Source organism: Hakea prostrata, chromosome 6 (genome assembly GCF_041222555.1).
Source record: "Hakea prostrata isolate BN-2017 chromosome 6, UWA_Hpros_2, whole genome shotgun sequence".
Taxonomy (NCBI): domain Eukaryota; kingdom Viridiplantae; phylum Streptophyta; class Magnoliopsida; order Proteales; family Proteaceae; genus Hakea; species Hakea prostrata.
Window position 1 is genome coordinate 25,520,251 of NC_142605.1, and position 21,338 is coordinate 25,541,588.

The 21,338-nt window shown below is 37.4% G+C and overlaps 1 protein-coding gene and 1 pseudogene across 1 annotated transcript; both read left to right on the forward strand.

Annotated features, from left to right (window-relative positions):
* Window positions 1–5,401: 5,401 nt before the first annotated feature.
* LOC149012891 (defensin-like protein) lies at window positions 5,402–14,762 on the forward strand. The gene is made up of 5 exons (XM_089157677.1): window positions 5,402–5,486; window positions 13,221–13,352; window positions 13,447–13,451; window positions 14,289–14,349; window positions 14,587–14,762. The coding sequence occupies exons 1-5, from the start codon at window positions 5,402–5,404 to the stop codon at window positions 14,760–14,762; spliced, it is 459 nt and encodes a 152-aa protein (XP_089013803.1).
* Window positions 14,763–15,369: 607 nt separating this feature from the next.
* On the forward strand, window positions 15,370–21,079 carry LOC149012892 (uncharacterized; annotated as a pseudogene).
* Window positions 21,080–21,338: the final 259 nt, after the last annotated feature.

A 21,338-nucleotide genomic window follows, 5' to 3' on the forward strand; every position in this document is an offset into this window, starting at 1 on the left:
GAGGATGTTACTTAGTGATGCCATTACTTATACAAAGCGCTCGCAAGAAGATCGTGACCGCTATGGATTTTTCACCCAAAAAGAAGAAAAAAGACTACCATGGATGTGGTTTATGCCGTCAATAGGAAGGCAAGATCCTTCATACATTTGGAGGTAAGGGATAGGGTTTTGGTACGGGAGTTTTAGCCAAAAAGTTTCTTTCATTGATACATTTCACTGTAACAAATTTTTTTGGGTCTAAACAACATTTCATTAAAAGAGATCAGTAGAGAACCTCCTAGAACCGAGTACACCAGGATGCACTAAAAAATAAGGTGGATCAAATCACCAAGTCTTAGACATCTTTAGCTTAAGTGAGCCAGACGCCAAGAAAACCGCAAGGAGATTTTCATTCATCCTATCAAAGGAAAAATGAACAGATTGGAAGAAGGAAGCCAGATCCAAGATTTCTGCCACTAGAGCAGCAGCGTGCCAATCTAACGAGTTGGGGGGGGGGGGGGGGGTATGAGTTTAGTTCTTTAACTAGATTAAGATAATTTGACAGAACAAGAAAGGTGTTGTATATTGTAGTTACGAGCTAGGAGGATACCATCCCACAGGGCTTCTGCTTCCATCACCACAGACAAGGATTTGGAGACAAAACACTTGGCCGCTACGAATGACTAAGAGGGATCACAGAGAATTCATGTACAAGCACCTTCAAAAGACGATGAGTTTCCATGAACCATCCACCACTCCAAAAGAAGGTATTCGGTGCATGGTATATCCAATACCATCTTCGAAGGCTGTGGTTCTTCAAGAGGAGGTGAATTAGCTTTCACGCATTGAGAGTACTCTTCTACTGCCTGAAGAGAGCGGTTAAGCACATCATTTAAAGGAGGCTTGCGATGGTCATAGACTACTGAGTTCCTCCCCTTCCAAATGTGTCAAAGAACTTGGGACCATAAATTCTGAAAATAATCATCCATCTATTGTGAATCACACAGCAAGTTAATGAAGAAAACCCAATCCTACAAATTAGATCCCATAAAACACTGAATGTCCACTCTAAGCGGCTATATTTTCCAAATGCTTGCTGTGAATCTACAGGAAACTAGTGCATGAGTAACTATTTCTTCATGGTCTTAGCACAATGGGCAGCAACTAGATGAGAATAAATTGCGCCAAGATTGGTTCTCAGCAACCACAAGAATACCATGGCCATTACTCCCACATTAAGAGTTTGATCTTTAGTTGAATATTCAAACTCCAAATAGCCTTCCAATATGGGTTTGGTGTTGAACAGCTAGGACTTTACGACACCTCTGAATCAAAGGAAAGAGCTAAGAAATATGCAGCTCGAACTGAAAATTTACCTGTCTTGGACATAGACCAAACCCATCTGTCAATGGTGTTAGCCGACAATAAAGGAATAGCTTGAATGGTGTTGGATTTCGCTTCTAAGAAGATAAGACTGAAGCATATCTGATTTCCAATAGTGAAACCACCAATCAATAAGGTTCGACACAAATGAAGGACAATTCGGTGTGGGGTTTGTGCTAATTCGATTAGAGGGGAGCGAAGGAGTCCATGGATTTTCAAAAATTCTATTTTTACCATTACCAATGGCTTTGTATGCTTTCTTAGCAATAAGATCCCTTACTGCCACTAAGCTTTGCCACTCCCAAGAGCCCCATCAAGGAAATAAGATGATGGAAGATACTTTGCCTTCATAACGGTTGCCCAAAGACTACCTGAATCATTTAAAAGGTACCATCCAGGCATACTATGAAAAGATAGAAGCAAAGGGGCACCCCTGTCTAAGGCCTCCTTGTGGGGTCTCCGTCCCAATGATCCAGCCATTCACATTGATGTGATATTGGATCGGAGAAATGCACTGAAGAATTCAATTGACCCATCTCTCTATAAAACCAAACCTCATTAGAACCATATGCAAGTAAGACCACTCAATCTTGTCATATGCTTTGCTTAAATCAAGCTTTAAAGCATCCATAACCCCCTTTTCTCCCCTTTTTCTTCCTTAATGATGTGGCAACTCATGAGTTGTATGAATATTGTTAGATATACTATACATGTAGTTGGAACAAAAGCAATCTATTGTGTGTGTGTGTGTGTGTGTGTTTGTGTTGGGGGGAGGGGAGGGGGGCACAAAGGAATTAATAATAGGCTTTAATCGGTTTGCAATGCATTTGGAAATTACCTTGTACACCACAGTACACAAGCTTATGGACCTTAAATGCCCCAACTCCAAGCGATTGTTTTTTGCTTCAGGCTAAGGCTTAGGCGATTCAAGCTCTTTAACGTGAAACCATAATTAAAGAAGTGAGATATAGTCCTAAAAACATTTCACCCCACAATATCCCAATGCTTTTGATAGAACTTTGCAGACATCCCATCAATCCTAGGGGATTTATATCCACCTAGTTGGAACAAAGTTTTCTTTATCTTTGCCTTAGAGAAAGGGCCACACAATCTCTCATTCATACCCTCCGACACTAAGGTTTGGATAAAGGATATAAAATCATTACTTCGATAGGATTCGAAAGAGAGAAGAGATAAGAAAAATAGCACCTGATATGTGTGTTTAGTCCCTTGCCATGCCCTACTCACATGGAAGAACTTGGTATTCTTGTCCTTGCATTTTAACCATTGATTCCTAGAGCGCTGGGCCCAATATGTCTCCTCTTGCACTAACAACTCTTTGAGCTTTGATTGCAATTCGTTTTCCTCTGTCTCTCTAGATTGAGATATGGTACCTGCATCTGAACTTTAGATAATTCATTCATCACCTTTTCAATCTCCTTAATAGCATTCTTGAAGGTTTTCTTTCTCCACTGCTGTAGATTGGACCCATAACATCTAATTATCTGTCTAGAAACAAAAGAGGAGAACCAACCATCCTTCACTGTTAGGTTGAGCTCCGGATGTTCCTTCCCAAAAAGCTTTAAAATTAAATCCTTTTGAGCCACGCTTATAATGGAGTGTGATTGGGAATTCGGATCATCAACCTGTCAGGCGAGCACTCTGTGCTCGCTGACGGCTTTACCACCACAAATCCCGTGGGCCCCACAGGTAAAAAAAAAAAAAAAAAAAAAAAAAGATCCCATCACCCAATCCCTAATTGGTCTCCCTGTATCCCTGGGTCCCCCTGTATTTATGGTGATAAAGCCATCGGGGGTGCTCCCTTTCAGCTACCTTCTTCTCCATCATCTTCAGAACCCTTCTCTTAATCTCTCCTCAAGCTCCTATTCTTGGGCCCGCCGGCTTCTTCTGCCATGAGGTGGTCAAACCTCTGAGTTACTTCGTTGACTACCCAATATTTTCATGGATAGTTCATAGTTGTGTTAGGATTGAAAGGTGGGTCCACGATAACAGGTGATACCGTGATATCATCCGTTAAGTTTTGAAGACTTTTGATCTGATGGCTGTAACCAGTAATGGGAAAATTTCCATGACACTTCAGCAACTTACGGCTTTCCTATTTCTTCCAATATAAAAGAAAAGGTAGTGTTTAACCAAAAAGAGAAAAGGTAGAGCTTTATTTATTGAAGTTGTGATTGATATGCAGATTTTCCCCTCCTCTCCCGTGGTTTATTTTACTATCTGAAGAGGACAAACTGCAGCGATAGATTTTAGCAGGGTTGCCTTGGATACTAAGGTTCTAACATTTTGTATATTATTCTTTCTTCACGTAATTTTTCACTATTCGTAGAACTTAATGACTGCATATATAGCGAAAAAAAGGAAGGAAAAACTAGCACATAGGCTATAAGAAAGCGTGATGAAACATGAAAGGAAAATAAAAATATGGAAATATACATCACACAAGAATAATTCAACCACAATATTCATTGTTACAAAGTCTTCTGCTCAAGCATACATTGATGAATATACGACATCCATATCCTGAAGTACATATTTGCATTTCACAATACCCCCAAACAAGTTCATGTAGTTTCGGAATCAAGTAATGAGGTTTATTCTCATGCGAAGTACAATCAATTATTTCGAGAATTCTGTAAATTAATTGATTCGATTACTATTTTGGAATCTCTGTAAAATGATTTTTTTTTTTTGGGTAGAATGCAAAATGAGTTGATGGGATAGAGAATTTATAAAATACATACTCGGGTACTTGTAAGAGGGTAGTTGGAGCTATAACACCCCCCCCCCCACCCACCCACCCACCCAAAATCTTCTAGTCACAAGGATATAGAAGTGTTTTTTTTCCCACATTCTTTCACTATTTATTTAGAATATAAACCTACATTTGAACACACTAACAAACTAGATCAAAGGTGAACCTCCCTCCTAAACATGTCGTGGAGAGGTGTAAGAGAAGGACAACCACTCCTCTATCCTCGTGGGTAGAGGATCTCAACTTTGGACACCCACCTGTCAATAAATAACTGGAGGTGTGATTGGACTCTAAAATTTTGGGCCTAGCTATTGACTACTAAGCACACAAGACTAGGTGACGTAACAAGTTAGGCTACACGACTCAAGTGAAGAGAAAATCCAGACCTTTATCGACCATTGATGTACATAATGTAACACCATGACCATAAGGGATCTCTAGTTGAAGCGTTAATTAGATGATGAGAATAAATTCCTAATACCACATGTAATAATGACCTATTTGTAGTGGTGTATAATGTAATAATCCTATACATAGGATGTCCAATGCTATCGCTATTCTAGAGTTGTTTCGAAAAAAGCCATATAATAATCTTAAAACTACTAATCTTTGGATTTGATAGAATATTCTTCAATTTGCCAATAACACATTCTTTCCGCATTATTAAACCATAAAATGTAAAATTCTTTTAATTTTAAATCTAATAAATGCTACACTAAAATTTACAATTACAAATACAAATCCTCAAAAAATATGACAAGAAGAGAAATGTGAATTACAGATATACAGTCCCAACCCACCAACCAGCCCAAAAGAAATTGGAAGAATCATAAACATTCTTATAATTCCTAGTTCAAAAGTGTTTCATTAGTTTTTATACCAAGTATGAAAAACTGCTTCTGATATGCCTTATGTCTATCTATTCTCTTAGAAGCCACACGGTTTTGTTTTCTGTTTTTCGCCTTTGCAGCCTATTTTTCCTGATATGCAAAATTGTATTCCAGTCTACTTCCTGAAAATACATATCCTATGCTTTTTTTTAAAGAATCTTACGGTTGCATGGCCAACTCATAAAGATAAAATGGCAAAACGCGTAACATGGCCAACCTAGTAAGCTTTCCTTTTAAACCAATTCACAAACGTCCATTGTAAAGATATTAATGTGGTATCAGTTACAAAGCTATTATATAAACACTAGCAAGGTAGATGATCTCTTCATTGGCAATCCTTCTTGGAATCTCTCTGTCTCTCTCTCTGGCATCTATGGAGTACTGCAAGCGTCTGGTTTCAGCACTGTTCATTCTCATGCTGTTTGTCATGGCAACAGCTAGTTCCTCTCCTCCCCCACGTATCTTTCTACGCTTACTACTAGTACTGATTTCATTTGATTTTGTTATCTCCTAGTTTGTGAAACAGAAGGTGGCAAGACGAGTTGAGATTTTTCTTATAATTGGATCGGTTTAAAATTAAACATGGTCTCTTATAATGGATAGGACATCAGTCCCATGACTCGAGGCATTCCACATCACATGAAAAGGGTTTTTCTGAGTTTAATTTTTCGAAGTCCAGCAATGAGATAGAAATTATTTTGCTTTTTATTTTTGAAACTTATTCATCTCAATGCTATTCAAGTTTTGTGCGTATGTAGAGACGTGTTGAAATCTAGAGTAAGAAGTGTCATTTTTATGTTTGCAGAACAAGTGGAAGCAGCGGCTCCAGATGCAAGGCTTTGTGAATCGCCCAGCAGATTCTACGAGGGGCCATGCAACCGAAACAACTGTGAACTTATTTGCCAGAAATTTGATGAGTTTCTAGGGGGTCGCTGCGGCGAAGGCTCATCCAATGAACAATGCATGTGTTTTAAACCTTGTGACTGAAGAAGAATTCTTAAAATAAGATATTGGAACCATCCATCTGGTGTGTCTATGAAATAAAAATGCAGTTTATATTGGTGTGGTATTGATGATGTTTCTGCAAATTATAATAAAGGGATGCAGTTCCCGGCCGTTTATGTGTTCCTACTTCAGCATTTTACTTTTATTTTGACAGGTTTCTCTCTCTCTGATATACACAAGAATAAGGTGCATTTACAGTAGTTAAAGTGGATTTTCCCACCTCAAAATGTGATTTTTAAAGTTCATATACATGTGATAATATTATTATAGAGTATCCTACTTGTGTACAAACCCTACTCGAGTGACTTGTACTCAGTCATTTAATCAACTACATCTATAAATACATAACTGCATGCACCATTTACGTATTGTTATATAAGAAAACAATCAATTGAGTTTTATACACTAAATGATGGATATCTATTTAGGCACACTTAGAACATGACAGTTTCTTTAGTTGTGACTTCGCATATTCTTAAATTTTTAAATCAAAACTATAAAAATAACCTGAAAGTAATTTATAAGAGTTTGAAACCCAAGATAATTTCATAAACAAGGTATTATAACCAAATTAGTAATCTTACTGTTCAAATTGAGAAGTTTTGTGATGCTTCTAAACCAATAGACTGAAGATGCTTGTGATAATATTCTATCTTCGCCTACAACAACCCCTCCAAAAAAAAATCATGAGGATCTTATATTTTTTAGTTCAGAAGTGCTTCATTAATTTTCATTTCAAATATAGAAAATTGATCTTATAATATGCTCGACGCCTATTTTTTCTTTTAAGGGTTACACTGTTTTTTTTTTTTTTTTTTGGGTAGAACTGTTTTGTTTCCTTCTATTCTTTATTCTTTTTCCTAAACTATCTTAGGGTTGCATGGCTAAACTCTAAAAAGAAAAAGAAAAAAAAAAAAGTTGAAACCAAACCATTACCAAATGCCAACAGAGTATTATGCTATATTCAATCTCTGCCGTTGGATCTTTGTTGATCCTTAGAAGAGAAGTTCTTGTTTGGAGTACTGTAATAACTGAGAATAAGTTAGAGGACAAAGAGAAGGAATACATATTTGTTGAAAGAAGAAAGAAAAGGCAAATGAAGCAAATGCTGGCAAAGGATTTTTAATTTTATTTTTTTTGGAACAAAGGCGCTTTTATATATAGGGAAATTGGGGTTGGGGTAATTACATATGCCGCCGGTAAGAATTGAACCCACAATCTCTCCACTGAGAGGTGAGTTCTCAACCACTGCACTATCCTTCCATTGGCAAAGGATCTTAAGATCATCTTTGGGTAGAATAAGGTGTCTACCGTTGGATATGATTTTACATCTGTAGGGCTCCCATTAGGATGACCATTTGACTGTGCTGATTCAATGTGTACATATGGTCCTCCGGGATTATGACATAGCAAGAAAATTGAATCTGATGTATCGTAATAGCAAATACCATGGCCTGATCAGAAAAGGGCAAAAGCAAATTAAGTTTCGATTTGTACATAACCGTAAGAAGGTAAACACTAAAGGGTTAAATAGGCATGGCCGAAAGAAAAATCCAGCAGTTTGGATTTGTTATCCCTGAAGAGAAAGAAAATTCCTCATCGAGTGGGAATCCCACTTCTTGCTTAGGGTTTGGCTTCTTTTCAGGGAGAATATCTTTTAGGGAGTGCCCAGTGAAGTCTAAAAATTTTCCACCTGGGTTATACCAATCCAATGGCTAGCATAGAATATTTGGTTGTATTTTATTCAAGTCTTCGTTTTCAATGCTGAGATTAATGCTTCAGCAGACTTCTTGGCTAACCATGTCCAAGAAGATGCTGAGATTTCTTTGCTTGTTAGCCACCTACCGCACCCGTCTGAGTGACATCGTTCATGATGATAGGAGTGGTCATGTTTACTATCGTGAGTAATCTATTTTATTTATATAATATATAATACGGCTTTTATTCCCAAAAAAAAAAAAGTCTTCTTTTTCGATTCCTCCTTGCTGCGATTCTGCAAAACCTGCAAATTAATGAAATCCGCTGACCCAATAAATGATTAGTGTCATCTGAACATTTTTCTTCCTTTGAGATTCAACTGGTCTGTGATTCACAAGAGGAAGATGAATACTTTTTTTTTTCTTTCTCAAAAGGTAAGGAAGGAATTTTAAACCAGGTTTTGTTTAAATCTCCTTCATCACCGAGATTTGACTCCTCTGTAATTTCTTCTCCATCACCCACCTACTCGAAGTGCATCAGTTCATACACTTGAGTTTGGTTCAAGATTGGAGCCAAAAGAGTTTAGATTCATAGTGTAAAAAGAGAATTTTTTTATCATGAATTTAGAAACAACTAGTGCTTTTCATTCTTACAGATTTGATTTGCAGCAAGCGACACAAATACCTTTTTATCAACGGAAAAGTTGGGATTTTAAACCAGGTTTTTATTATACTTGGGTTCGACAAATTTCATGTTCATTTGCAAGTTCTGCTAAATCGCAGCAAGGAGGAATGGCAGACGATGACTATTTTTATTTTTGTTTTCCTTCAATTCGGGTTTGGTTTTTGAGTTTGAATAGGGTAAAATCAAATATTTAATGCTAGCCATTGAATTGGTATAATCTAGGTGACAAATTTTTAGACTTCACTAGGCACTCTCCGGGAGAGAAGCTGAACCCTCCTTGCTTACCGGCTGATAATAATCCATTTCTTCAATCTCCTGATCCCCCGTGATCATGCCCTTCACAATCTCTGAAACTCAGTTTATCAAATCAGCCCAATCCCTGGAAGATCCATCACAGAAAAAATATTTAAAAGATAAAAAAAAAAATCATAGTATTAGAAGTTTCTAACATTTAAAAGAAATGAAAATTTGCTTACCCTTTAGATGAATTGAACAAGATGCCCCCTACTCTTGGAGTATTCGAAGGCCCATCTAAATCTATGTAGTTGCTTGGCTGAGAAATTTTCATCGCCCTTAACAATCAGATCAGAGACTTTGACATCAAAGAAAATGAGAACACTTTCTTCTCAGATTCCATCATCATAGCCAAATCATGGAGACAGTTATCCGAAGTGCAATAATTTGGAGAGATGATCGCTACCCCAACTGTTACACGTCAGCTACTCAACGAAGGCAAGCAAATTGCCACCATAGTTCCACCTATCCCACCACGTAGATTCAATCAACCAGGTATGCTTCTTGCCTTTATGAAGGATTACGCTTTGTAGAATGATCTTAGGTTGTTAGCTATGGAGGGATGTGATTGCCTACGATTAGATTTGATGTAACAAACTACAAGCTCTAGAATTCCTTTAAATGTAAGAGAATGCAGAGAGATCGGTATGAATGAATTGAAGTCCTATCTCTAATTTCTCAATCTTCTGCTAGTCTCCCTGATGCGTCCAAAAATTGATCACCCTTTAATGGATGCCTACAAAACAAGGTTAGATGTGGGCTGATTCTGCGGTCGGGAAGCCACCTCCAAAGGTTAAAAATCATTAATGGATCACCACAAAGCTCTGGCTAGTTGCAGAGCTTAATTGAATAATAATAATCAAGGGAAACAATTCAAATACCTCTGCTTTGTGCGATAATTCAATTTATATAGGGTTTACCTCTTATTCTCGAACGTTAGATTCATTCATAGTTCTCCTTCATGGTCGTCCGATCATAGATTCCCCCCCCCTCCTTAATTTGAGTCAGTTGCAATTTTCATATAGAGCATGATCACATATCTTGTATTTAATGGGATCACGCCTCTTTCTATAACCATCGGGTTTCTTCACGCTTATGCTACCTCTCGGCTTTTGAACCAGTCCCAACAGGACTAATCCAACTGACCGTGGATCGTCTGGTTCATTGTTATTTTTTACTTATCACTTCCCATTCTGAACTCTCCTTCTCTTTTCTAATTCTTCCTTTTTCTCTGCAATTTTCTTAAAGAGCTGTAACATTTGGTCCGACCTGCCAGATAGTACCATGGCCAAAGGAACCAGAGGTCAACCGGCTACATAATTACTACAATAGCTGATTTTAGCATCACTGACCATGCTAGTAAGATTGGTTCCCTCCAAGAAGCTATGGCGGAATAGCGGAGTACGTTGGCTGAGCAATGAATTATGTTGGCTAAGATAATGACCAAACTAACAGCCATGGACGGAAGGAATTCGTTGGGATCTCCAACTTTAGATAATAGAGGGATCTTAGGATCACCTCCAGGAACCTCCAGTAGTTCCAATTCTATCTAGGCGAGATTAGGATGAGTAGATTTTCCAAAATTTGATGGAACTGATCCAATCGGATGGATTTTTTGTGCCAACAAATTCGTTGAGATCCATGGGATACCAGAGGAATCAATGAATCAATCTAGCTTCAATTCATATGGAAGGACTTGCTCTCCAGTGGTTCCAATGGGTGAGCAAGATGAAACTCTTTTCCACCTGGTTAGCCTTCACTAAAGCACTTGAGACTCACTTCAGACCGACAGATTTTGATGATCTGAGAGTTTCTTTGTCCAGATTGATGCAGACAACCACCATCACAGACTACCAAGCTCAATTCGAAGCTCTACCAATTCAGATAGACAGTTTGTCAGTTGATTTCTTGGTCAGCTATTTCATCTCTGGACTCAAATCTGAAATCCGCAGTGAAGTTAGGGAGTTCAAACCAACAGAGTTGATGGATGTAGTGATGCTAGCTAGAATACAAGAACAAAAAAAATCAATGAGTCTAAGAAGAGTTTCATGCGACCCATGCCCTTGGCAACTAGAATCATTCCATCCTTCTTGCCATCATCAACAACCAATTCACCAAAAATTCCAGCACTATAGGCACCACCTATCAGTGTACCTTATAAGAAATTCACCCTTGCACAAATACAAGCTCGACGAGAGAAAGGATTTTGTTATAGCTGCGAGGAAAAGTACTTGCCAGGACACCGAAGTAAAAACAAACAACTCTTCTGCTTGAGTATGAAGAAGATGATGAAGGTACCATGGAATCGCATCGATCTGGCATGATAGGAACTGAGCCAAACCAAGCATACAAGCCGGTCCGAGAGATGTTTTCTCTCATGGGCGTTGATTCTCCAATGACATTGTGCTTAAGTGGTTTCATCGTGAATGAACCAATTCAAGTGCTCGTTGACCGGGGGGGTGGGGGGTCAACACTCATAATTCCATTAGAAGTGAAGTGTCAAAACACCTAGATCTAATGAAGACTCAAGAAATCATTTTGGTGGAGTGGTGCAGTTAGAGGGGGTGGCAAATGAACATTTCCAATGTGCTATGTAGTATGTCATTGAGGTGGTTTCAAATGAGAATAATGAGATGTTATTTTGCTGTCCAACCGAGGAGGAAGTTCTGGCAGTAATCAAGGATATGGGAGCTATGGAAAGTCTTGGACCAGATGGCTCCCCCCTCCCCCTATTTTTATCAACAGTGCTGGGATATCACCAAGAAGAAAGTGGTTCAGTTTACACAACATTGACCCATTAGTCTATGTAATGTGGTAGTGAGGGCAATCACAAAATTGATGGCACCAGATTGAGGAACATTATAAAAGATATCATCTCCCCCTTACAATCTACCTTTGTACTAAATAGAATAATATCTGATAATATTCTCATGGCCTATGAGCTATTTCATTACATCAAGCGTAGAAACAAAGGGAAGAAGAAATTCTTAGCTCATAAGTTGGACATGAAAAAAGCTTACAATAGATTGGAGTGATGGTTTATAAGGCCAGTTTTATTAATATTGGGTTTCTATGAGAAATGGGTGGAATTAGTGATAAAAACCATAACCTCAGTGTCTTGCGCCTTATTGGTGAATGGTTCATATATGGGTGGATATGCTCCATTTAGAGGAATTAACCCCTGTCTCCATTCATCTTCATACTTTGCTCTCTGGTGTTAACATCCATTATATCAGCGGGGAAGAGGCCAGGAGTATGTCAAGGAATTAGAGTGAAGAATAGGGCACCACCTATTTCACATCTTCTTTTTGCTGACGATTGTCTACTATTTGTAGAAGTAAACTTTAATCAAATATACAGTCCTAAGGAATGTGTGGAGATTTATTATAGAGCAAGTGGAAAGAGATCAATCTCAAGAAGTCATCTCTCACCTTTAGTCCTAACACACTCCAAAGATTTAAAGCAATGACAACAAGGGTGTTAAACGTATCTATATCTAAAGGACCATCTAAGTATTTAGGACTCTCTACAGAGTTTGGAATATCAAAGGTTGAAGTGTTTAGAGAAATTACTACAAAGACTTGTAATAGGGTGAAAGGGTGGAAGACTCAACTCCTATCAATGGAAGGTAGGGTTACTTTGATCAAAATTGTGGCAAATACTATGTCAAACTATGTGGCAGCCCACTTTATATGTCCTCAATTTCACCATGAAACCATTAGGAAAGTATCAACCAATTGTTTATGGGGCCAGAAAGAAGGAGAGAGGAAAACACACTGGGTTTTTGGATTGGGGTATGTAACTTTAAGGAGAAAGGGGGGGGGGGGGTTGGAAATTAGATAAACACATTTGCATAATAGGGCTTTATTGGGAAGGATGGCATGGAGACTCTGGAAGTAACCATAAGCATTATGGGCAAAGTTTCTTAAGAGCATTTATTTCCCTCATTGTGATTTTTTGGAGGCAAGGGTGGGATCATCTCCTTCATGGTCATGGAGACTTTGGAAGTAACCATAAGCATTATGCGCAAAGTTTCTTAAGAGCATTTATTTCCCTCATTGTGATTTTTTGGAGGCAAGGGTGGGATCATCTCCTTCATGGTCATAGAGGAGCTTAATGATAGGGAAAGAGGTGTTGATGGAAGGTTTGATGTGGAAAGTGGAGAATGGGAGAAAGATTGATGTATGGGAGTCAAGATGGATGCAAAGTGTACTAAGTTTCAAAGTGGTTAGTCCTAGACCTGTAAGATGCACAATGCAAAAGGTGGAGGAGCCGATTGATAGAGATAACTATAGGTGGAAGGAAGAGCAACTGAATCAGATTTTTGAGGTTGAAGATGCGAGGGCAATCAAGAAAATTCCCATCAGATCCCTTTGTATCCTAGAGAAGATGTGCAAATTTGGGTAGTAGTAAGATCTGATTGCTCATTGTCGTTGCATAGTGACAAAGAGGGCTAGGATTTGCAATCAGAGGTAATGAGGGGGAGCTAATTGTTGCTTAATCTTTGCCAGCGATATTTGCTGATTCGCTGTTGGGAGAGGCACTTGTTATGAGGGAACTTATCTGGGTGGTGGGGAATGGCTTTAACAAGGCCCAAGTCCAAGCTGATAATCTTGAGCTTATTAAAATCCTGTTGGGAGAAGGTCATTGTACTTCAGGCTTGGAAAGTGTTGTGAGAAACATTATAGAACTTTTGGGTTTACTTATTAATAGCTGTGTGTTTTTCTCTATTTCTAGGGAGGGTAATGTAATTGCCCATCCCTTAGGTTCTATCCATTACAAGCAAGATAGTTTGGCCATTATCCATGTCTTGGTTTTCAGACCTTGTTAGGCTGGAACCCTTGTTCTTTGCTTGCTTTACTGAATGAATTGAGTTTACTAAAAAAACTAGAAAAGCTTTCATCCCAAATATTGAAACGTGATCTTCTAAATGTTCTATGCCTATCTTTTCTTTTAAGGGCCACATTGTTTTGTTTCCTTTTATTCCTTATTTGTAGTCGATTTCTAGACTAAAAAGTATGCCAACCTTGTCTCGAAGAACATATATCTCCGCTTTAGTTTTTTTTTTTTTTTTTCCTTACCCAAACCATCTAAGGTTGCATGGCCAAACTATTAGAGGAAAAAGTAAAACCAAACCATTACCAAATGCCAAAAATTCAATGACTGAGTCATGTCTACTCTCCTCAGAAAAGAAGTTCTTGTTCGGTGTGCTGTAATAACTGATTAAAGTAACCGGACAAATATAGAGAGGGAATAAATAAAGAAGAAAGAAAGAAAGGCTAACTCAGCAAATGCAGGGAAAGGGTTTAAAACCATCTTTGGGTTACTTAAAACTACAGAATCTTTAGGTTATCCACCGTTGGATGGTTTTACATCAATGACCATTTGACGGTGCTGATTCAATGTGTACATATGGTCCTCTGAGGTTTTGGCATAGCAAGGTTTCTCTCTAAGCCAAACTACCAGTATCCCTTGTATCAGTAGTGAAAAGTATTATATAAGCACTAGTAGGGTAGCTGATCTCTTCACTCTCAATCCGTCTCCCCCCTCCCTCTGACCCTCTGATCTTTCAGGCATAAATGGAGGGTAGCAAGCGCCTGTGTTCAGCACTGTTTCTCATGCTGCTTCTTATGGCCAGTGGTTCTTCTCTTCCCTTACTACCACTTCTGTTTATATTTTGATTTCATTGCCATTATTATATAGTTATGTCAGGATGTGTTTACCAGCTGACCGTATCACTAAGGGAGAGTAGCTAGCCAAGCTACCCTCTCATCACTACATCTTCATGAAATAATAATAATAACACTTTGGCACCACAAAAGTTTAGGTTTCTTTTTCAACTTTCTGTACTAAGTAGTGTGTGGATTTTGTTGGTAGAAGAGATGGGACCAAGAATTGCAGAGGCAAGGAATTGCGAATCGCAAAGCCACCGCTTCAAGGGGTTATGCTTCCGAAAGAGCAACTGTGCATCTGTTTGCGAGACAGAGGGCTTTAAAGGGGGTCACTGCCGAGGCGCCCGGCGCCGATGCTTTTGCACTAGACCCTGTCAGTGAAGGAGATTTCAGTTAATGAAAGTCTAATGTGCCTAAGAATAAAAATGCAGCATGCCTGATGTTGCTTGCGTTGCATGTTGTTGTTTCATTTGGAATCTGTTTACCTATTTAGATGTGTAACCCACTATATGCTCTCCATCGATGTTCGTTTTAATAAAAGGAAGTAGTTTCCTATCCAGAAGTGTGGCTTAGGCAAGCATTCTCACGAGTGTCTCTTCTGTCTATGTGAAAAGAAAAAAAAAAAAACTGTGTAAAAAACAAAGCAATACGATTTTTATCCAGAAATATAACCAAAATTAGATATATCCATATGAACATATTGTAAACATGAATTTGAAATTACAAGTTTCTAGATGTGAACTTTACATGCACTTCTTTTTATCTGATCACTAAATTTCTTTGAATAAAGGTGTAAAAGATAATACATTTTTATTTCATATATTCTCTGATTAAGTCAATGTAGCTAACTGCTTGTGGGTGAATTGATTTCATATAAAGGGTAAAGACTGCATTTAATATTCTTTTATTTATTATTTTTTTCTTTTTCTTTCTAACAGGTCATTTGTATTAAAAGCAAAAAACAATAATTACAGAACCACTATTATTAATGGTGCAGAACCATTATTATTTAACTTCAGAAGTAGAAGCTGCTGCTACTGTTTCTTTCTCATTTGATCAGAGTTTCAAGCTGCGGCTACTGTTTCTTCTTCCTCTTTCTTCAGTTGGGGCAAGGTTTGGTGCAAATGTATTTCCCAAACCATCCTTCACAATGCCCTCCTATAAATTTCTCCGTCTGGCAACAAAGGGCACCATCGTTGTCACTTATGCATAGGCCTTTGAAGTGTAGGCTCTCAGATTTCACACCTTTGCCTCTGCTACAATTGAGTATCCATTTCTGTAATATAAATGCACCCATACAACTCAAAAATTTTCATTGAAAAAAAAATCTAAATTTTAAGAGATCTTCTTCAATTTGACTACATAAAGCTTAAGCTAAAATGACCCAGTAAAATGACATAATGCTTTTCAGTTCTTTTGAGCAAAAAAATGACTTGAAGCTTTAGGCTATGTTTGGTATGCAATCTGTATACACCTTTTTGGTCAATTTTGCATTCTCAGATAATAAAACAAACTACTTTATCACCTGACAAATGACAATATGAGAAATCGATTAAGAATTAGTACATACTACCAAAAAAAGATTAAGAATTAGTACATACCATATGCAACCTTAATATCCCTAACGTGTAGAAATAAGAATAAAAAAAAACTTATTTCCACCATGCCAACACACTAGAAAGACTCATGGTTGGCCAAGATTTGAAACCTAACAATGATATTATTTAAGCAAAAACAGATTAAAACTACGAGAAAAGATAATAAAAACCCGTAGCCATAAAGAGCAACCCAAAAACAACTAAGAATGAAATAAGATGTTTGGTGTTCTTCACCATTATTAATAAATTGGATAGGTCAAAGCTATATGAAAGCTAAAATCCTCCTACTGTTTATATAGATAGGAACTTTCGGCACTTAAATTGTTAAGGAACTCAAAATTAGGTACTTGAAATCTTAAGCAAAAGAAACTCTTACAGTTGTAGGAGGATTTGTTCTTCATTATAAGTTTAGTTTGTTCTTTCTTTCTCAAACCATCCAATTCTCATATTTTTGTTCTTTCTTCTAATTTCACCTTTCTCAATTGCACCAAATATTTAGTTTGTTCTTTCTTTCTCAAACCTTCCAATTCTCATATTTTTGTTATTTCTTCTAATTTCACCTTTCTCAATTGCACCTAATATTTAAACATCAAAATGGAGAGGTTTATGGTGTATATAGGTTCATGAATGCGAGATTTATATCTGTTTAGTTTAATCCCTGGATTCATGAAATCTAAAGATTTATCTTTTTATACTGAAAACATGAATTTGTAGATTTATGGTATAGGGTGAAATTCTTACTATAAAAGCGCTAAACATTTGCGCATTCATAAAAACGCACACGCTCCGTCGTTAATCAAATAGTTAATTTTTGAATTTGACTCCATAGATTTGAAATCTCTAGATATTTGAAATCTCCAAACTCATGTGACTTAACCGGCCCTAAACAAATGAAATCCATAGATTTCTTATTCTCTTAGCTTTCAATACTTTTTTAGTGTTAAGATTATTTATTGATATGACAAAAAAATCAAAGAGTTTTTTTTACTGGTGGCACACTTAAGTGGGGTGAAACTCTAGGCACTCCCTATAAAGTAAGAAAAAAAGAAAAAATGGTGACCTAATTCTAAAATTATTGGTTACCCACTATTAGAGAATAACCTTCATTATGTTAACTAACTCAAAATTTGAAATTGAAATAACGCTAATGCCCTTAAGGGGATGTTATGACCCATTTATCCTTCCAGCAATTAAGGCAATAAGAAAGCTAATTGGAAAGTACTGCCAAAGAGTCAATAATTACAATTGTTAGACAAAACTAAAGATTTCCAATTACTGCCAAAGAGTCAATAATTACAATTGTTTGACAAAACTAAAGATGAATAAGCTTTTAAGTTAACTACAATAAAGGAATGACGAAGATAATTGGAAGGAGTACTGCCAACAAAGTTGCATAGCATCCTGAACCCAAACCTACCACGCCAACATGAATTCGTGGGGAAAACCATGGGCGCCTGCATAATCAAATCATGATCATCAACACAGCAGTTAGAAGGTTCATAAGGTTTTTTCCTTCAAGTTGAATATTTCCAGCCCTTTATCTTGGAAATCTAAAAAACAAGCCATTGTGTCCCACTCATCTGTTGTGGCTGAATATCGTGCTATAGCCGTGACCACTTGTGAACTCATGTGGTTAGTTGCATGCTCAAAGATCTTGGTCTTATGGTCCCTCAATCAATCTCTCTATTTTGTGACAATCAAGCTGCTTTATATATTGTTGCGAACCCAGTCTTTTATGAGTGCACCAAGCACATCCAGATTAATTGTCATGTGGTTTGCAATCAATTCGACATGGTCTCATTCAACCCACCTCCACCACTAGTGTTGCCCAAGTTGCTAACATTTTCACCAAGGCCCTTTGAAAAGATTTGTTTCTCAACCATAGAGACAAGTTGGGAGTTCTTGACATTCACTCTCCAACTTGAGGGGGAGTACTATTAGGCATGATAAGGATGATTTTTCATCATTTCCTTAATTGTCTCTAATTTGAATTCTTTCTATATTATTTTCTCCTCTCATTTGAATTCTTTCCATTCATCTTTTCTTCCATTCAAATTTTTTCCATACCATCTCATCCTTTCTTTTCATTAGTATCATAATTTGGCTTGATTGGTTTCTCTATTGAATCATTTCCATACATTGTATGACAGTGACGACGATGATGACAACGCCACTCTTAACTGTGGAAATGCCCAAGCAGGCTTTTTGCCTTTCATCAGTCTCTCTCATCTGAATCGCAAGGTTCACAACCTCCAAATCCCATAAGCTAAAAGCTGTGTGATCTTGGGATCATCTACAGGATAGCTTGTAACATTGCGTGCTAATGGAGCGATTCACTTACTACATCTCTTCAGTAGAACCATGATTCAGCTTCCCCCGCTGAAGCTTGCGAGGTTCAATGGTTACAGGGGTAAGATTAACAAATTGATTATCGAGAAGGTTATCATTGGCTCTGATCTAGATGGTAAAATCTTTGATCTTGTGCAACTATGCTTGAAAATTGGCCTTTTATCGACCTAAGAAGGACCTTAATTGGGTTTTCTTTTAGTATTCTCGCGGTGTAATTGAAGATATGGTGGGATAAAAGGGTAGGTTTTATGGTTTAAAAACTAGTAAGAACAATTGCATGTATGTGTAGGTTATGGCCTTGACGATTCTTCTCCAACAATGGAAGTACTCTTGGAAATTCCTAAATGTAGTGGTTATGTGCAGTACTATCTGGTGGAGTCTTCTAGAAATCTGGTGCTGGTTCTGAGGAATCTTAATTGGCCCAAGGATTTTGGTACTAATGGTTTTACTGTTTTCAGGATACATCAATATGGAATAGTGGAGCTTCAAGACTTGGCTGATCAGGCATTGTTCGTAGACTGTAATAGTGCATTCTCTGCTTCTGCCTTTGATTTTCCTGTAATCAAGGTTTTGTTCCATTGGCTGAAAATGAAGGTGTTGTCATTGTTGGCAATTTAGTGAGAATATTGAGATGGCTGAGTGGTTCAATAGCTAGGGCTCAAATCAAGTTGGGTCAGCCAAATATTGAAGCTGGTTCAACCAATGGATATTTGATATGGGCTTTGATACGGTACAACAAGCACAATAGAATTATTTTTTTTAATATTGAAAAAAAAGGGTTTTGCAATCGTTTTTTAAGATTCAAAATGAGAGGGTTTTGAATCATTCTTCTACCTTTTCCAGAGCTGCAAAATAGAGTGTGGGAGAAAGAAAATCGGAGAGAAACAAGAAGATGTTGATGTTGCTGCAAGGGTTTTGAATGATTCTTCTTCAATATCTTCTATTGCTAAAATTTTGAGAGAGGAGATGTGAAGAAAAGCAAGAAGAAGATGCCGCTGCTCGATTGAAAAACAATAGCCTGCCTTTCTTGGAAAAGAAGAGCTTACCTGAGTATCTTCCATCGTTGAACAAAAGAGTAAGAACAGAGAAAAAAAGACGGGAAGCTACTGCCAGCATGGCTTTTAAGGAGAAGAAAAACAATTGCTACTAGCCTATGCTTTGAACAAAAAGAGGAAGAAGAAGATGTTGTGCTAGGGATTTCGAATCGAGTCTCTTTTTTTTTCTAAACAAGAGAGAAAGTGAAAAGAGAAGGAATAAGAAGCAGCAGGCATTTGAAATATTATTTTTTAGAGAAAACAAGTATTCTATGGTTGAGTAATATTGCTGAAAAACAGAGAGTGAGAGAAAAAGGAGAAAGAAAATAGTAAGAAGATGTTGCTGCATTCTGCGGTTAAGAAGAAAAATAGAGGGAAAAGGAAGCAGCTACAATTACTCTTTGTTTAAAGAAAAGTGTTGTTGTCCTGCAACTACTACTTTGTGATTAGAAGAAACAAAAGAAAGGTATTGTTTTGCAATTGAGAAAGAGAAAGAAAAGAGAACTGCTGTTGTGTACCTTCAAGAAGAAAATCAAGAGAAGATGTTGCTACTGCCTAATATTTGAGAAGAAGAAAAGAGGGAAAAGTGGTTGTTGTTACTTGCATTCAAGAAAGTAAAGGGCTGTTGTTTTTATGTGTCTGAGAAAAAAAAATGCAACAAGGCTATGATTGGAATAGAGAACAGAGGTTTAGCAAGTTTGTTTTTCAGAAAGAGTAAAACTAAGAAAGATTGAAAAGAGAGAAGAATTAGAGACAAAGACCAAAAAAAAAAAAAAAAACACAAGTCTTGTTACCATGCATCTTACACAAGTTGAGGTAACTCGTATAATTTATTATTTTCTAGGCTATGTTTACTAATGAAAAACCTAGATCATGAATGTAATTTGGGGAACTTGAATTATTGTTTTACATTGTAACCTAGCAAGTCGGAGCTTGTTTAGGGGGTTGTGGTTAGTGCCCTTGACTGAATTGCATTTTAAACTAAAGTAAGGATTGGTGTTCCTAGACTATTGTAGCAGTCAAAATATATAGGAGTGTATTGAGTAACATACAAATCCCTAGGTAGGATATTGCTCCGTGGACATAGGCAACTTGACCGAACCACGTAAACTCTGGTGCATCATGTATTTGGTTTATTTTTCTTTGTTGCACATATTGGAGTGCCTTGATTGTAGAGTGGTGGTACATTGTTTGGTAGACCCAGCCACATTGTAGTGTGCGGTGGACGTGTCCTTGTGCAGTTGATAGCTATGAGATTGTTCTAATCAATCTTGTTTTGAAATTAAAGAAGCTTCACATCAAAGCAAATTTTTGAAGACACCTGATTCACCCCCTCCCCTCAATGTCAACCTGGAAATAACAAAGGGTAATCACATTTACTTCAGCAATAGATTTTTGCCTAATTCAAATTGGATTGGGAATATTGATATGAAAACATTCAACTCGAAGGAAAAAACCTTTGAACCTTATGACTGCTGCGTTGATGATCATGATTTGATTATGCAAGCGCCCATGGTTTTCCCCACAAATTCATGTTGGTGTGGTAGGTTTGGGCTCAGATGCTATGCAGCTTTGTTGGTAGTACTCCTTCTAGTTAGCTTCATCACTCCTTTATTGTAGTTAACTTAAAAGCCAATTCAGCTTTAGTTTTGTCCAACTATTGTAATTATTGACTATTTGGCAGTACTTCTTCAAGTTAGCTTTGTCACTGCCTTAATTGTAAATCATCTTTATCACGCCTAATAACCTTGTCTATAAGGTTATACACACGAAGTGATTGCACATTAAGCAAAAAGGAACCGAGAAACACCAGTAAGATCCCAAGCCACACTTTGAGGCTGGCCATGTTGACAAGTATTTTGTGATCAAATGTGTCTTCTCGATCTCCCTTGGAATCTCTGCCTCTTCACTTTGGGAGAACTCTCAAGGTTAGGGGCTTAAGAAAGTAGTTAATTTAAAAAATAAATGGTGAGATA